Here is a 19,380-nt window from a genome sequence, read left to right on the forward strand (position 1 = left end):
AAAAGACGGTCATTTAAACGAATCTGAACGAATCTTTTTGGTGAATAGAATCAAATGAATAAAAAATGAAATGAATAAAAATCACCACCACTAATATGCAACATCTACCTGTCCTCATAGTTAGCTCAAGCTCCACTCTTCGCCATAATGGTAACCCCCAAAACTCCAACATAACAGAAACTCTTCTAAATCTCAACATAACAAAACATTAAACACTAACAAGTGTTTTTTATACTCATCTGGCACAAAAACACATAAAATAACACTTAATTTTACCATGTACTCTCCCTATCGAATCACATGTAAAGCATGCTGGGAAAAGGAAATCCCCTGCCCAGTTTCATCAATGCTACATTAACATCACAAAAATTATTCATGTAGTCCCAACTCGAATGGATCAAATAAACTTCCATTTTTACAAATTTAAATGGATTGAACACAAGTTCTAGAGCAGGCCTTTGGAAAGCTCAGGGTGCAAAGCTGGATCCGTGTAGCATCGAGGGCTCTTAATATTTATAGTAATTCTTATATATAATAAGCTATATGTTTAAAATATGTTTTATATATATATATATATATTTATTATTATTATTATTATTATTATTTTTATATAGTAAGAATTCTTAATTGTATAATATAATGTAATATCATACAAGTCTATATAAAAGCCTAAACTATGGATGTAACAGTTACATTTTCTCATGGTTTGGTTAAAAATTTTCAAAGAGCAACTTTCTCCCACATTCAGTGCAATAAAGAAAACAGATATGATCAGTTCTGTTGTCACTGTCAAAGACACTGTCATCTTATAACTGTTCAACATCACACTCACTTGAGATACTATGTTCCGAAACAAGAGAGATATATCCAATATTAATTCCAAAACTGCTCCAGTGAGAAATCATAAAGATTTGTTCACCCTCTTTAGTGTTTTGCGGTGAAGTAACACAGATCACTAATTAGCATTTGCGTGACGGCGTCTCAACGTCTTTATTGCAGGATAAACTATTATTTTTTCCTGTTATGACTGTTTTCATGACAAGCTAATATCTCTGTTAAGCTATTCAAAGGAGTTTGACAGATTGGCGGTGATGAGTGACTCTCAGGTGAGATTGAAAGAGTGCATTCTTGATTGACAGACAGCGCTTGTGCGCACATACTGTTTTTATGAACGCGCCGGCTGACGGACCACCACTCTCATTAAACATCAGCTGTGCTCACATATTCTTTGTTGTTTATTTCATTCATTACATCCTTTTGCAGTTTATTTCCCTCTCTAACTGTGCTGTGCTTCAGCCATTCAGAGAGCTACTGTAAACCCTCTGATAAAGGAACACCTCATCTGAATTCATGCACATTTGATAAGCTATTGATAAATATATTTTTTATGATTAAATCATAATACGGGCCACAAAAGATGGTTCTAGAGGTTTGTTGCTTTAGTTCATTTTAATTTAAGTTTTTTTATTCATATATGCTGTTCTGAACTTGAATGTGTTTCTTACATGGAACACAAAATGAGAAATTTTGAAGAATATCCTGGCTGCTCTTTTCCAACTGATGTAAGTGAATAAGGACTGGGGCTGTCAAGCTCCAAAATGGCATCATACAACATCTTATGAAGCCATACAATAGCTTTGTGAAAAAGATTTCAGTCCATTTTTAAACCATTTTTGTAGTCCATGTGAGTTTTGTAGACCATGTCAAAGATTCAACAAATGGGAAGAATGATAGAAGTTAATATCAGTGAATAACATCCTAAATTTCAGTCCGTTTCTCACACAAAGCTATCGTATGATATTAGAAGACTTGGAATATAGCACACGAGTTGTATGATCTACTTTTATGGTGCTTTTTTGTCATTATGGAGCACAACAGAACCAGTCACCATTCACTTTCATTACATGGAAAAGATCAGGCAGGATATTCACCTTTAGTGTTATATGGAACAGAGAATGTTATCACAGAATTTTCCATTTTTTTATTAACTATTCTTTTAACCTCCAACATACTGTTACATACAGCGAAACTTGCTTTAGCATCAGAAGCAACTTTTGATATAACCATGATATCTTAATGAAATAAATAATGAATAAAATTCTTAGTATAAATTCACACATAAAATTTGTAAATACAGTATAAGCATCTTATTTCAGACAAATGGATCTGCGCAGCACAAATTGGTGCCTTCCAACTGAACGTGCATCATGTCGAACTGCACTGGCCACTTGAAGTGTAAAAAGACTGCTTGATTATAATGGGAGCAATACAGTTTTGTTTTGCGTTTTAAATTGTTGTTATTGTTCTCATTGTTGTGAAGGAAAAATCTGTCATTATTTACACATGTTGTGTTGTTCCAAACCCATATGACTTTCTTTTTCCATGGAAGACATTTTTTTTTTTACATCATATAATGCAAGAGAATAGTGAATATGCTGTCATGCTCCAAAAACACAGTCAAATCACAGTAAGAGTAGTCGATACAACTCATGCTATTTTCCAAGTCTTCTGAAGCAATATGATCACTTCGTGTGATGAACAGAATCAGAAGAGAACAGAATCAAATCATTGCTTAGCTCCTGTACATAGCATTCTCATTGGTTCTTGTGCTTCTCGTGACCAAACATCATGATATCAGGACACAAGAACCAATGAGTTCAATGTTATTGAGGTAGGCACTATATTTGATTTGGACGCTGTGTATGGAGTTGAATAATGAAGGAATGGAATGCTATGGTTAAAGGAATAGTTCACCCAAAAATGATAATTCTCTCATCATTTACTCACCCCCATGTCGTCTCAAACTCGTATGGCTTTCTTTCCTCTGCAGAACACAAACAAATATATTTTGATGGAGATATGATGTGTTTTTATAAGTCAATGGGGTCCAAAACATCCAAGCTCCAAGAAGGACATTAAGGAAGCATAAAAGTAATCCATACGCTCAAGTGGTTTAATCCATGTCTTCTGAAGAGATTTTATCGGTTTTGGCTGAGAAACAGACCAAAATGTGACTCCTATTTTACTATAAATCTTGCCATCTGCAGTCTCCTTGGCTCGAACATAATTTAAAGCTTGAATACATTTTCTCATGCTTTTCTGAAGACATGGATCAAACCACTTGAGTCATACTGATTCCTTTTTATGCTGCCTTTATGTCCTTTTTAGAGCTTGAAAGTTTGGACCCCACTGACTTACTGTATAATGTACAGTTATATATGCACATTATATCTCCATCAAAATATCTTCGTTTGTGTTCTGCAGCAGAAAGCCATACAAGCTCGAGATGACATAAGGGTGAGTAAATGATGAGAAAACGAACTATTCCTTTAAAGATGGGAAGGAATTCAAAGAGAGACAGTTGTAATGACTGGGTGTTCCATACTTTGTTAGGACAATGGAGACGGCGTCGTTTAGGATGCTCTCCCCGAACACCAGCATATTGAGCACTGGATCCACGTTCAGAGCGTTAAAAATGGCGATAGTGGCGACTGGATCCACAGCCGAGATCAGAGAGCCAAATGCAAAACTAACAAGACAAAAAACATGAGCAGTCAATGCAAGACATGAACGTACACATTAAAGCTTCTCAGAAATCGCACACAATAATGTGAGATGTAGCAGGAAATATCCCACCTGTCCGTCATTGTCATCTTGTAAATTACATCAGCCTGTTGAAGAAACACATTGACACATAAGTATCACAATCACTGGGAAATCATGCCGGATGAGCTTTTAAGGTGTGAATACCCGTTTAAATTGACAAACCACTTCCTGAATTCATGAAGTTTGGAGTTCAGTTCTTGAAGGTCTTGGGAATGTTTACATGAAAAAAGGTGTGAATGTCTCAGATTAGATGTTATTTGCCTTATGTAGCCAGACCTTTGACTGAATGGCATAATCGCTGGCCCCATACTACCATCTTGTCTATCAAGCAATCTATCACAGTTTGTTTAGTTTTTTTACATGCCTTTTAGGGACAGATTTATCTGAAACAGATTATACCACAATAATAGATGATGGAAAATAATTGATTTAAAAAATAATGCAGTGGTCTACATGTATGATTGCACAGGAAACTAGAGATCGACCAATTTATTCTTTTTGCCGATTAATCGGCTACAATAGTTATTTTGGAAAAATCAACGAAGATAGTTCAACGATTTTTAGTACTCATTTTTAGGTCTGACTTTGGACTTCTGTAGTCTTTATGTCTGGAACTCCCAATCACAGAAAAGACTAAGAGCATTTTTTAACACAGTCAATCTACTGATTTTTAAAAAACTTTCGGCCGATTAATCGGCTATCGGCTTTCTTACAATACTTTAGTTATTGTTATCGTCAAAATCCAGTATTGGTCAAATTTTACAGAAAACACACACAAAAATTTTTGAAAATGTGTAGACTTTAAGTACAATACAGAACACAAAATAATGACAGAATATTTTCACAGAGATTAACTAAGAATATAACGCAGAATATAAAGTTCTGCTCATGTATATCTAGCTTACTTGCTAATAAGTGCCTCAAACAAAAGTTAATATCTAAGAAAAAGTACTCCAAAGTTTATTTCATCCTCAGCGCTTGCTGTATCAGTCTTCCTCTCAAAAGTTGCGTAAAGACAGAAAATGTTTTTGAGAAAGTGTTTTCCAGTTTTGTGTGTAATATGTTATCAGATGATCATTGAATGGACTGTGGGCAACCCATGAGTCTGAGACTTAAAATGAGATGAATCTACCTGGCCCAGAAAATAGATTCCTCCACCCACGATGAAGGCCGAGATTGCTGTTCCAAACACAGCGAATAATGTGATTGAGCCAATGTTCTGGAAGAAATTACCCTGCGGGGGGGGGGGGTTGGAATCAGAATATTAGAGATAATGTTATAATAACAGTCTTTGAGTAGAAGAGGGCAATCGTATATTTCAACACATTTCTCAAACAGACTTCATGACTATGGTTTAAAATGTGACTTTAAAATGGCTATCCATTAAAAATCTAGTAATAGTTTATTTATTTGGAGAGACTAATACTTATAAGACTACACTAACAATGTGTCCTTACAAGAACGTGACAAGCGATTAAAAAAAAAAAGAAAGAAAAACTCTTCCATGTAAATCTGAGATTTGGCCCTAACCAGCCATGACAAGCATTTTGTCATTTGATTGGTTTCTATTTCTGCAGTGTTATGCTGGGTGGCTCCGCCCATTGTGAAATCTCACTGGTCCAAAATCCCGCCCCACATAGAACAGTAATATCTTAAACATCAGAGATATTTTTACTGGCTGTGATGGTGTCATGTCGCGCAGCAGTTTCGTGTTAAGTGTGGATGGACAAATTGCTTGTCGCTAAAAGCTGAAATAACGTTGTGTGTGGCAGACTACAAAGATACACATTTTCAAACTAACAAGTAAACAAGATTATTTTCTTTTTCTTTTAATGACATTTAAAAAAAAATTTTAGTCAGTTTTACCTTGTGTAATGAATATCCAGACTCAAAAATTATTGGCGGTAGAAGCAGCAGGAAGAACATATTGGGCCGAAACATCTCCTCTTCCTGTGAAAGAAAGTTAATCAGTACATTTCAAACACTGTACATTTTGTACATTGGAGTAGATGGTCAACTAATCGTCCAACAACTGACTAGGTTCACAAGTTTACCTACTTCAGGTACTTTTTGCCTACAATTTATTTCAGAGATATTTTTTGCAGCGGTGCATTAATTGGCATGCTGTGCTTTATTGTTTACAGAAAAGTAACCCCTTTATATTTATCCCATTTAAAGCACTGCCAGTATAGCCACACACATTCATCTAGTTGTTTTTGAAAGCAAGATCAAGGGAAGCACGAAACAAAATTTGTGTGCCGATACCAATAGTGATGTCAAAAGAACAGGTACTTCGGTACCAAGTCGATGCTAAAATAAAAATGATGTAACCATACCAGTTTTTCTGCAGTACTGGTAGTACAGAGCACAGACTCAATTCACTTACACATGCTCATTTGAGCATTTGAGCGCATGTTCTGTGAATTCTTTGCACTGAAATGGACAATTAATCAAATTAAAATTGTGATCTGTCCTAGTGTGATTATTAAACTGCAAATGGATGTGATTTAAATAAATATAAAATCTGCATGTACTGCTCGCTGCACAGTGAATGTGTGAAGCCGCTCATAAGCTCAAAACACCACATTTTAAGAGCATCGCGCGCTGTGAGAGCGCTCATTCAATGTGACGTGCGCAGTGCCCGCAGACTATATATTTAAAATTAAATCACATTCTTATCCAGAAGTGTGAAACTACTATCACAAAAACAGAACCAGAAAAGCCTTCACGTCAAAATAAAAGTTTGATTTAAAATAAAAGCTTGAGGCATTAAATTTGAAAGCCCTCTTTAAACGCATCAGGTTCAGGTTCAATCTCGTAAATATGTAATTTGGCAAATCCCTGCATTGGACATAGCTACTCACACAAACAGACCTAGATTTTGTGCGTTTGTTTTTTAGGGTAAAACTCAGAGACCATGAGAGAACTGGCAGTAAATGCAAAGGTGTTATTCAATCCCAGATGACCCCTAATCTGGACAGTAACATTACTGTGACCTTCGATGAAGCAGTGACACCATACAATACAGTCTCTCCCTTACAAACAAATCTAGAGTTCTGGCAAACTAGCCAAAAAATTGCTGCAAATTTGTGACAGTGGAATAAGCGGAGAAGAATCTTAGAATTAAATTGCACTTGACCCAGCCCATTAGCACTTTGCACGTGTAAATTCACCGAACCCACTTGCGCCTAGACTTAGCGCATGCTTGCACGAAAAATACCAAAGCTTCATGGCCATGCCCCCTGACTTGAACTTATGACTTAAAGTAAAGCACTACGCTTAGTGCTAGCACTCTTAAAATAGGACCCTAACTCTTCACCCTGTTCCTCACACAATGCTATCTTAGCTCTTCTATTATTTTCACTTGCAAATGAGCTTGTGATTCATCACAAGTGTTTGCCAGAAGTTGGCATCTCTTGACCGGTACTGATGATCCTGCAGCAAACCTTTGGCAACAATGGACAATTTGCTGCAAGTTTGCCACAAAGCTCATTTGCATGTGAAAATAATCCGTGGCAAATTTGCCATGAACTCTCGATTTTTGTAAGGGCGTGTACTGTAAATCATATTAGAATGTGACAAGAAATGACAATCTTCACTTTTCCCCCTATGGCTGCAAATGAACAGAGTGTGGCATACTAAGGAACTAAGGAAATTAAAGACAAAAATGCTGTTTCCTAGTCACTACCTAAACCAGTTGTTTATTTTATGGGGTTTACCCTGTAAAACTATATTCATGTCAATGAATAATCTCCATGTTCCCGGAAGAAGTATGTATGGAATCTATTTATACTACTCACCTAAAGTTCGACAGAGCATTTTGTCTGCATGCTCTAAACTGCAAGTAATTTATTACATTTAATAAAATAGCCACACTGGCTTCAACTTCTATTTCTATTTTGCTCCAATTTCCCCAGAAGTGACATTTTATTTTTCACTTAAAAACATGGAAAGCGCTGGTTATTCGCAAATTGTTCTTGCAATATTCAGATTATGCACAAATACAATTTGTAACTTGGATGGAAACATGACTAGAGTTCATGGTTTTACAGGAAGACCAAACAATCCACTACTTAACACGTTAGATATTTATTGCAGTTTATTTAGCACTTTGTGTACTTTATATTCATTTTAATCAATTTTTAAAAATATTTTTTAGCTATATTTAAATGATATTAAATGATTTTAAACTTGAATGTCATAAGTCTGATTATTTCTTGTTACCTGTATTATTCTTATGTAAAGCACTTTGTATTAGCATTGAGTATAAATGTGCTATATAAATAAGCATGCCTTGGCACAGCCAGAGAGTGAGTTTGTGTGTGTGTGACAAATTTGTGTTTTAATATGTACATTACCAGTCAATAACATTCATTATTTTTTAAATGATCCACATTTTAGAATAATAGTAATCACAACTATGAAATAACACAAATCGGTCTATGGTAATTATGTAGTAACTAAACAATGTTGAAGCCAAACTATCTTTTACATTAGCTAGCTTTTTTCAATGTAACCACCCTAAGTCACTATCTACTCATCTATTTAGAAAAATATATCATTAAAATTCTAGTCAGAGATTGTGTGTGTGAGTAATGTTTTTGTTACTCAGTGCATGTGTGTATTTGTGCACAAGTGAAATTTCCCACCATTGCTCTTCTATGGACAGTCGATTTGTGTCTGTTCACTGACAGTGATAATAATTAGATGTGTGCAAATGTATTAAACACAGTATGCATGTAACCACCAGTGCATCGCATTTCACCTTGTGCACACTCATTCTTGAAGTTCCTGTTCAGGGAGGCCTCACCTGGCCACATTCTCTTTTAGTTCCACAAAGATCCGTCTCTTCATGCAAACATTGTATGAAAAGAAAAAAAAACACTCTCTGGTAGATTCACAACATTCCTGGGAAACTCGCTGGAGCCCTCTTTGAGACAAGCTCATACTGAATATCTGAGGGGGATTTGGGTATTGGATCGTACAGGTTTAAACATGAACATGGACATAGTTGCATATTTTTTCTTGATTCTCTATGCTTGTATCTGTTCAGCGCACATAAGTGTACCCATCAACCGTCAGAGAGAGTTCAACAGTTGATGGTTGAGGGAGTTTAACAATACAAAACATGAACGCAAAACTATTGCAAGGGAAAGCAAAATATATTGCGAGAGAACAAAAACATATTGCGAGGGAACGCAAACTACTGCAAGTGAACGTGAAACATATTGTGCAGGAACGAAAAACATATTGCGCAGAAAAAAACTATTATGAGGGAATGCACAACTTATTGCAAGAGAACGCTAAAGATATTGTGAGGTAACACAAACTATTGCATGTGAACGCAAAAACTATTGTGCAGGAATACAAAACTATTGTGCAGGAATACAAAACTATTGTGCAGGAACACAAAACTATTGCATGGAAACACAAAACTATTGCGTGAAAACTCAAATTTTTTGCTAGGGAATGCAAATGGTTGCGAGGGAATACAAACTATTGCGAGGGAACACTCACTATTGCAAGAGCTACAAAATATTTTGCGAGGAAACACAAACTATTGTAAGTAAATGCAGAACGTTTTGTGCAATAACCCAAAACTATTGTGTGAGAATGTAAAACTATTGTGAGGGAAGCAAACTATTACAAGCACACGCATATCGTATTGTGGGAATGCAAAACATTGCACAGGAACGCAAACTGTTGCGAAGGAACACAATACTTATTGCGCGAGAACATAAAACTATTGTGAGGGAACGCAAAACTATTGTGTGGGAATGCAAACTGTTGTGAATAAATGCTAAATGTTGTCAGGGAACGCAAAACTTTGCAAGGGAATGCAAAACCATTGCTAAGGAATGCAGTCTATTGCGAGGAAACGCAAATTTTGAGGGAATGCTCAACTTAAGGCGAGGGAACTATTGTGAGGAAACGCACACTATTGCAAGAGAACGCAAACTATTGCAAGTTATTGCAAAACATCATGAGGGAACAAACTACTGCAAGTAAACACAAAACATATTGCGCTGGAATGCAAAACTATTACACGGAAAAGCGAAACATTGCGAGGCAATGAAAAATTTTGAAAGGGAACACAAAACTTAATGCGAGGGAAAGTAAACATTTGCGTTTAATATATTTCAGAAAATAAACGAAACTAATGCAAACAGTGGGGAACAAAATTCTGCCATTGTTTCGGCTAAAATGTAAAGCAGCATTGTACATATCCTTCATGGAACGGGCAATCCCAGAATGCATTGCGATGAACAGTTTAATTTCTCAAGATGGCGAAAACAGCTTCAGAATTTTTACACAATATTTGTATTTTTACATATTAGAGAATATAGTTGTTAGCTTCAATCCAGGATTGACTTCAAAGACATTAGTCATTAATCTTACAGTTCATACAAAATCTTTGTTTAAACACTGTCCCTTAACACTTAGTTTACTAATTTTAAAACATGACTTGCACTGCACATAAATAACTAATTTTGGCATTATATTCATGTTGTTTAGCCAGAAGGGAACTGGCCACCACAGTAGTTATTATCCCAAGGTTATTTTTCTCCATTAACCATCATCTTATGGAGTTTTGTGTTCCTTGCCACAGTCACCTTCGTCTTGCTCACTGGGGTTCTAAATATAATTATTATTTAATTACTTATTTTTATACACACTTACGGTTAGGTACTGTATAAAATAGTTCCTTAATAATAAATATTTTTTCATTACAACCAAATTTTTTAGCAAATTCATGAAAGTGGCATACTTCCAATAGAAGATATAGTCTTGACATGTAAACTAACGTTAACAGTTGGTTTCTGTGGGTGCTGAAACTGATATACACCCTCCCGAGACCCAAGCATGACTGCTATTTTATTTATATGCTTTTTATTTATTTTATTACCTTATTTGTAACTAGTAGCACCTAATAAACATGCAAATAATAATAATAATAATTATAGAGGAAATTGTTTTTAATCCTTAAATTTGACGTCCACATATGTAGACAGTGGGACTAAGTTGTGACATTTTAAATAATACCAAGCTATAGAAAGTCAGATTTTTTAAATAAATTTTTTTATTATGTTTCCAGGAGTGTTGGTTATTCATGTTTTTGAGATGTTACAGACATTACAGCTGATTTTTGTAAAGCTGCTTTGGAACAATGTGTATTGGGAAAAGCACAAATAACTAACTATACAAATAAAAATTATTTTAGAATCAGAATCAGAATGAGCTTTATTGCCAAGTATGCTTACACATACAAGGAATTTGTCTTGGTGACGGGAGCTTCCAGTACACAACAATACAAAACAGCAACAAGACTTTTAAAAAATATTTTAAAATATTTAAAAAATAAATAAATATTGGAAAGAAAATATATATATATATATATATATATATATATATATATATATATATATATATATATATATATATATATATATATATATATACACATACACACACACACACACATATATATACACTCATACATACACACATACGTAGTGCAAATCTAAATACAAATCGGTTATATTCAGTGCAAGGGAATGTAATGGCAGAAGAGGTAGGATGTGTTGGATAATATAAAAAGACTAAGCTGTATATTGCACATTAATTATTGCTCAAAGGGGCAGTTTTAACTGTTCATGAGATGGATAGCCTGGGGGAAAAAACTGTTCCTGTGCCTGACGGTTCAGGTGCTCAGCATCGGCCAGAAGGCAACGGTTCAAAAAGGTAGTGGGCAGGGTGAGTGGGGTCCAGAGTGATTTTTCCAGCTTTTTTCCTCACTCTGGAAGTGTATAGTTCTTGAAGGGAGGGCAGGGGGCAACCAATAATCCTCTCAGCAGTCCGAACTGTCCTTTGTAGTCTCCTGATATCCAATTTCGCAGCTGAACTAAACCAGACAGTTATAGAAGTGCAGAGGACAGTGTTCTCTGTGAAGGGTCCAGTGATGTCCTTCAGGCAGGCCAACACCAGTCTCTCAAATGACTTCATGACCACAGACGTCAGGGCGACAGGTCTGTAGTCATTAAGTCCTGTGATTTTTGGTTTCTTTGGGACAGGAATAATGACTGAGTGTTTGAACACTGCTCCAGTGATCTATTGAAAATCAATGTGAAGATGGTGGCCAGCTGGTTAGCACAGGATTTAAGACATGCAGGTGAAACGCCGTCTGGGCCTTGTGCTTTCCTTATCTTTTGTTTTCGAAAGACATGGCACACATCATCTTCACAGATCTTAAGTGCAGGTTGAGTAGCAGGAAAGGGGAAGAGGGGGGCTGCAGGAGGTGTTGGTGTTTGTGTGAAGTGAAGGTCAGAGTGGGTGTGGGGTGTGAGATTGGGTAGAACACATTCAGGTCGTCAGCCAGTTGTTGGTCCACCACAGGGTTGGGGGTAGGAGTCCTGTAATTCATAAGTTGTTTCATGCCACTCCATACTGATGCAGGGTCGTTAGCTGAAAACTTGTTTTTCAGCTTCTCAGAGTATCTTCTTTTAGCCACTCTGATTTCCTTATTCAGTGTGTTCCTGGCCTGAATGTACAAGACTTTATCCCCACCCCTGTAAGCATCCTCTTTGGCCTGACAAAGCTGCCTGAGTTCTGCTGTAAACCATGGTTTGTCATTGTTAAACGTTGAATAAGTCCTAGTAGGGATGCACATATCCTCACAGAAACTGATATATGATGTAACAGTATCTGTGAGCTCATCCAGATTGGTGTCTGCAGCCTCAAAAACACTCCAATCAGTGCAGTCAAAGCAGGCTTGTAGTTCCAGCTCTGCTTCATTGGTCCATCTCTTTACAGACCTTACTACAGGCTTAGCAGATTTTAGTTTCTGTCTGTAGTTTGGAAAAAGATGAACCAGACAGTGATCAGAGAGTCCCAAATTTGCTCTAGGGACAGAGCGAAATGTATTCTTTATTGTTGTGTAGCAGTGATCCAATATATTTCTGTCTCTGGTTGGGCATGTAATGTGCTGTCTGTATTTGGGCAGTTCACGTATGAAGTTTGCTTTGTTAAAATCCCCAAGAATAATAATAACTGAGTCCGGGTATTGTTGTTCAGTGTCTGTGATTTGATCAGCCAGCTGTTGCAGAGCAGCATTCAAACACGCGTTTGGCGCGATGTAAACACTCACCAGAATAAACGAGGAAAACTCCCGCGGCGAGTAGAAAGGCTTACAGTTAATAAAGAGTGCTTCCAAATTAGGACAGCACATCTGATTACCTGATTTGACTTTAATTTAATTAACAAAATCTCAATGTTCTCTCTTTGCACTGTCAAAGAAACAAGTGATAGCCAGTGCTGAAGCTTTTTACCAATCAGAAATGAGCATAATTAATGCTTCTAAAACTAATGGACAGCTTCGTCCAATCACTGCCAACTAGGGTTGTGCATTATACCGGTACTAACGAAATATCACGATACCAAAAAAATTTAAACGGTACGTTATCATCTTGTTGCTAATTTCGGTGCCATTTTACAGTATGTTGCCATTAGCAAAATGTTATGAGATGACAATTTGAAAAGACTATTTAAAAAAAATCTCAATATGGCCAAATGTGATCATTAAACAGCAGAAGGGTGTCATTTAAATAATATACAGTCCCATTCGCTGTGTGCTACAGAATGAACAAGAGGTGCCGCTCTGCTCTATCTACTTCACACACACACACACACACATGTATGCACACACAAACGAAACACACGCTGCTGGTGTTTGATTTTCATGCAGTGTTAAGTGTATAAACGGTTGTGAACACTCAAATCTCCTTCTCCGGTTCAGCTCTGAGATTTTAGCTTGCGAGTCGAGGTGGGAGTATTACAGCATTAATGGAAAGCTTGATATAACCAGAACCCGTCAAAAAAGGAAGAACTCAAAGGTCTGTCAAAATAAAAGTTCCGCATAAATGAAAGCGCTATTTAACTGGATGCTTGAAACTGAAGACAGAAAAATATAACTAGTGTAAAAAAAATATGACTATTCCAAAAGTAGCAATAATACTCATAATAACAAGATTATAATATTAAATGGTTGTATTATGATTATTATGATCTGTAAGCAATATTACAAAAGTGTACTGAATATCAGTATGTTGTGATTCAGCCATAGCAGCCTTGTGTCTGAGGTAATCAGAGTTTTTTTCATTAATGTTTTCATTAATACTGTAAAGCTCTTATTTGCAGCATTTTATTTGACCAAAAATAAAAATAAATTTTTTTTTTTTAATAATTATTATATTTTCATTTGATTAAAGCTGCATGTATATATCATAACATTTAATTAAAACATTTAACATGGAATCCAAAAAAATGTAAAAGGAAAACACAGAATTTGTATCTGTTAGACTTTATGCAGTTCTTTTAATCAAGTTATTTTCTGTGTAATTTCATTAAAAATCTGAGGTTTTTATTTTTTGCGTAAGTATCGATTTAGTATCATATTGGTATCGTACCAAAGCCAAAATTTTGGTATCGGAGCAACCCTAGTGCCAACCATGTTTGAATAATAATATACAGTACATTATAAATTCTGAATCCAAGTACTGATTAACCATGTCCCATGTCTGCCAACCATGTTGAGTGGTTGAGTGGCTTGGGTGTCTGTGTTATAGGCCGATTCCAGGCGATCCCTCTGGCACTGAACATGTACATCACGAGGCAGGAATACTCTTCAGATCGTTCACAAACTTCAACAGTTTTATCAGAAGTGGGGCACAGTTCATTCCAAACAATGCAGAAACTCTGTGACATGCTCTGCAGACATGGCCGCACGAGCAGCGGGTTCGAACCCTTGAGTAATAAACTTTGAGCATATGGGCAGATGGTTAAAGGTGCATTGTGTCCATCTGTAGCAGTGACATGAGAACAGCATGTTGCACACTCAGGAGGACACACTCTTGGCAGGAACTAGCATGCTATTCTCAGGCTAGCCGGAATCAATCCATCCATTCACTCTATTACGAACGAAGATGAGAAATGTTGCATTAACACCAACAGTTAAAGAAAAATAGTGACAGTAGCTCAGTTGTTTTCAGAAACAAGCTGCTTTTCCAAAGACTAGCGATTATTTTAGCAGCTTTTGTGTCACATTGTTTTCTGCAATATACAAAATAATATTCTAATATTTATAACAATAACATTCCAAAATAATAACATATTTAGTAAAATGTTGCTGTTCATCACTATGTTCTATGTCATTTATATCAATTATGGTGTTTTTTAGTGTTATTGGTGGTATATAGTGTATATCAATCTGGTAACACTTTACAATAAGGTTACATTTGTTAACATGAACTAACAATGAACAATAGTTTTACAGCATTTAATGTTAATTTCAACATACAGTAATACATTTTTAAAACAAAAGTTGTATATGTTAACATTAGTTAATGCACTATGAACTAACATAAGTTAACAATGAACCATATTATTTTTATTAACAAACATTAATAAAGATTAATAAATGCTGTAAAAGTATTGTTCATTGTTAGTTCATTATACCTTATGCATTAACTAATGTTACCAAATGGAATCTTATTGTAGTGTTACCACTGATCTGTTCAAACACTGTTTATTGGTGTCACCCTAATTGACTTTTCACTAATAATCCTATCTTAGCAACTGTTGCCGTCTGCCATTTCTCTGACAAGCACTTTTTTTCTGATGAATGTCTACAGGAGTTTTAAGCAGGATTTTAAAGAAATTATTTTTTTAAAAATGAAGGAAAAAAAAAAACATTGTTGATGGATCACTTGTAAAGTGACACGATGTACCTAGAGAGGATATAAGCATTTTTTTTCTTTCTTTTTTAAAAACTCTTTAAATAAATTTCAAGAAGAGCATGCTATGGATTAAACTGTGTCAGCTCTCATTCCCAAATGAACATGTAAAACATCAGCAAGGACACCTACATTTGCTCAAAGGTAAATAAAGTTAATAACTTCATGTTAACTAATTTACATATTGATTCAGGTCTTAAAGGCGATAGTAAACAGGGTTCCCACTCTTTTCATGGCAAAATTTCCAGGACCTTTCTTGTGCCCAACGGGTGTAATATTAAAGCAAAAACACACGAGAGGTGATGATGTATATTGTGGTTATTGGATGCTTATTTTTTCTGAATTCTGTATTCGACAAATTCATCAGCATCAAAATGTTGTCTAAAAATTACTATATTAATATACAGTATTAATATATTGTTATCTGTTTTCCCCATTTCACACGTCCATTTAAATCAAGCTTTTATTTTGGGGTTTGTGTGTTTTTGACGGTAATTCCTCACCTCCGGATTAGCAGATTGCTATGTGGCCGGGTTTGATTATGAAATCCCAAAAAGCTGTGATTTATTAAAATAAAATTAATAGTCTGTATGTGCTGCACGCTTCAGAGCGATCTGCTTTCTGTCATCTTCTACACACACAGCACGCGATGCTCATGACTATGTTGTCAGTGAATGAGCAGATGACTTTACAAATTCATTTTGAAGTGAGCAGAACATGCAGATTATATATACATTTAATTAAATCGCAGCCTTTTGCAGTTTAATAATCACACTAGGACATAACACAATTTTAATTTGATTAACTGTACATTCAAACATTTATTTTTGTACAAATACTGTATGTCAAATTCCATACCATTCCGTATTTTATATCTGATTCAATTTTTATGACTCCGTCCACATCACGGCATAAATGTAAAAAGTAAAAGTTTCAAAATAATTCACATCCCAAAATGTAAAGGCTGGATCACTACGCTACCACCTCAGGGTGGGAATTTATTTTCAAAAACATCAGCGGTCTGACTTAATCGTCATAGTCTAAAGTTTACAACTCAAATGTTTTCGTAGTTAACACGACAGCAATTTTGGAACGAAAATCCTGTTTTGCACTATATCAATACTTACTTAAACTATTTTGTTGGAGCAAAGCAGAGATGACAGCAAGTGGGCAGGAAATGTATGCAACAGGGCTTCGTACACGCCAGTCAACCATTGACGTTGTTCTACAATGCGCAGCTGGCTGCAGTGCCAAAACTATACAAATCTATATTAGATACCTATCCAATGTCCCTATCTTTACCATGTTTTTGTACACGTAACAAAAACTTTATTAGCAACACAGTCATTTTCTATTAGACAGTCATGTTTAATACGCGTGGGACCCCTGGTAAATAAAGAGTTCACAGTGTATTATAAGATGTTATGAGCAGTTCTGTTCACTTACATTAATGTTATCAGGTGTGTAATCGCCATCAAATGACGCTTTTCTCTTTTCAAGTGACTGTGATAATTTTTCTTTATTCTGATTCAAAGTCTGCACAGTTTTCAATCACATTACTGTGTAATTTAACAATTTATTTTACAAAAAAAACATCAAATAAATATGCTATAAAATGTCACTCTTCATTTCAGCCCACGTAAGACTACTATCAATTCCGTTTATGAGAATATTTTGCCAAAAAACGAGCAGTTCACACTAGGGATGGGCACAAACACTCGAGTACTCGGATACTCGGACAGGTAGCAATGATCGATCATGAAAACGATGATCAATGGTGATCATGTATGATGTGACTTTTCACTTAATTCGAAATTCAGTGACAATTACCTGACACCTAAACAAAAACATGTCAAAGAGGAAGCTTATTTTTAATTTTGAGATTGATTATGTTGTGGTTTTGAGGGGTACACTGATTATCAGAGACGTCTCATAGCATAATTAACCGTGTCTTTAACACCTGTCTCTGCAAAACGTTTGCTAAACAACTTTAATTATCATTTTATGTAAGAACTTTGTTTATGAATATTATGATTCACTCAATATTATGAAGTGAATGTTTGTCACTGACTGTAATCCTCCCTGCCCTGGATGCCGACATGTTTGCGTGATGTAACACACAGCTGCATCTCGACGAAATGGGAGTTGAAGATTTCCGCATGAGTTTCCAAGTTAGAAATCCAACAAAGTGTCATTCCGTTGAACTTTCCACAGTTGAAAGGTGGACATTCCGACTCTCCGAGTTGAATGGGATGCTTCATGAATCATCACAGCAACAATACGGTGCATATCGCGGCTTTCCCTACAGGAGCGAACACTTGGACACACACACACACACACACACACACACACACACACCAGGCGTGTGGCAGTGGACTCAACACATTGAAGCAGCACATATACAGCAGCTAAATGGAACAGAATGCAGCGTCTTCAAAACTGAACTTCAACTTGAAATGCATATTAAAAACATGATGGTTATGGCGTCTCCTGTTAATCTAACCATGATTTGAAAATAGACGGTTCAGACAGACACTAAAAAAACTGGCGCACACTTACTAATATTACTACGGTAACCTGAAGGAAAAACAGACAGACGTGCGTTGTGCACATTCTTTCATTGAGTTTGCAGTGAATCTTCACATAATGACAAAATATGATGCATTATATTTTGATTATGCAATCTTTTGTACATTTTGCAACAGATTTTATAACAGCCTTTAATAATGAATAGACGATACACTGGAACAACAAGACGTAATTCAGCAGCCAAAGACATTTGTCAGACATGTTATAATATATACAGTTATGTACATGTCATTGCCCCTCAAGTACTCGACGAGTACTCTAGTAATTAGTCTGAGTACTCGAGTAGACAAAATGACCAAAATGCCCATCCCTAGCTCACACCAATCTCCCATTCATTCCAATGGGGAGTTCAGCAAAAACTGTCAGAGCAAGCAATGGTAACCGAGGAAGGCGGAGCTTAGCAAAGGGTCAACTGACAACTAACAAACTAAATAATTTTCTTCAACTTTTATGTCCCAGGTGTTGATTTTCATCAAAATAAACAGATTTAAAACAACTTGCGTTGTTTTGTTCAGAAGTTAGTGTACTTGTTAACCAAGTCGGCAAAAGTGTCAGTGAAGAGCATGCTTGAGATGAAATATGAGAGAGAGAGAGAGGGAGAGAGAGAGAGAGAGAGAGAGAGAGAGAGAGAGAGAGAGAGAGAGAGAGAGCTCTATTTGTGCTTCTCATCAGAAGGGTCTCTGATTACTAAACTGAGTGGCCCTCATGACCTTTAAACTTCCTGAAACAAAAGGAAGCTCTGTGCTCACCTCATCCACATCATACACAACAACATTAAAGCATGAAAAGAGAGAGAGAGAGAGCTAAAAAGGTGGAGAGAGGAAGAGATAGAAAAGAGAGGGGGTATTGTGAGAAAGAAACAGAAAGACATTGTGAAGCCGAGAGAATGAAATGAGAGAGAGTGAGAGAGAGAGAGAATCTGAGAAGTGAGGAGAAACAACATCAGGAAGGCAGGCATGGGACAGGAAGATGTCTGAAACACAAACTCACTTCCTGCACTCATCACCATGAACATTAGGCCAAAGAATCCGCAGTGAGAGCACTGTTTTATGTTACATTTCCTGCCATGTTTTCATATTCTGGAAGGTTTCAAACTTAAATAATGCTCACAACCAGAATGGGAAATGAACAACCCCCACCAGCCAAATGCTGGTATTTTTTCCACAGTGGTGATTCATTTTGTCTTATCTAACAGACAAAACAGACGTGGCGGGCGACCGTTCTCGGATTGGCATTTGACAAGAAATGCTTTTGTTTATAGGTATGGGTATCAATACAGATTTCCTGATTCGATTCTGACTCACAAGCTTTTTATTGATTCAAACTGATTTTGATTCGATTCAATTTTACTTGATTCTATTTGAATTCGATTAGATTCCAATAACTTTGGGTTTAT

At 36.1% G+C, this 19,380-nt stretch overlaps 1 protein-coding gene across 1 annotated transcript in view; it reads right to left on the reverse strand.

Moving 5' to 3' along the window:
• Positions 1-19,380, reverse strand: part of slc9a8 (solute carrier family 9 member 8) — an 81,929-nt gene that overhangs the window by 49,013 nt on the left and 13,536 nt on the right. Inside the window, exons 5-8 of the mRNA XM_051661517.1 lie at positions 5,473-5,556; positions 4,739-4,840; positions 3,637-3,671; positions 3,386-3,529 (exon numbers count right to left, since the gene is read on the reverse strand). Of these exons, the coding sequence (XP_051517477.1) occupies positions 3,386-3,529; positions 3,637-3,671; positions 4,739-4,840; positions 5,473-5,556 (365 nt within the window). The remainder of the gene's footprint in view (positions 1-3,385; positions 3,530-3,636; positions 3,672-4,738; positions 4,841-5,472; positions 5,557-19,380) is intronic.

Source organism: Myxocyprinus asiaticus, chromosome 29 (assembly GCF_019703515.2).
Source record: "Myxocyprinus asiaticus isolate MX2 ecotype Aquarium Trade chromosome 29, UBuf_Myxa_2, whole genome shotgun sequence".
NCBI classification, from domain to species: Eukaryota; Metazoa; Chordata; class Actinopteri; order Cypriniformes; family Catostomidae; genus Myxocyprinus; species Myxocyprinus asiaticus.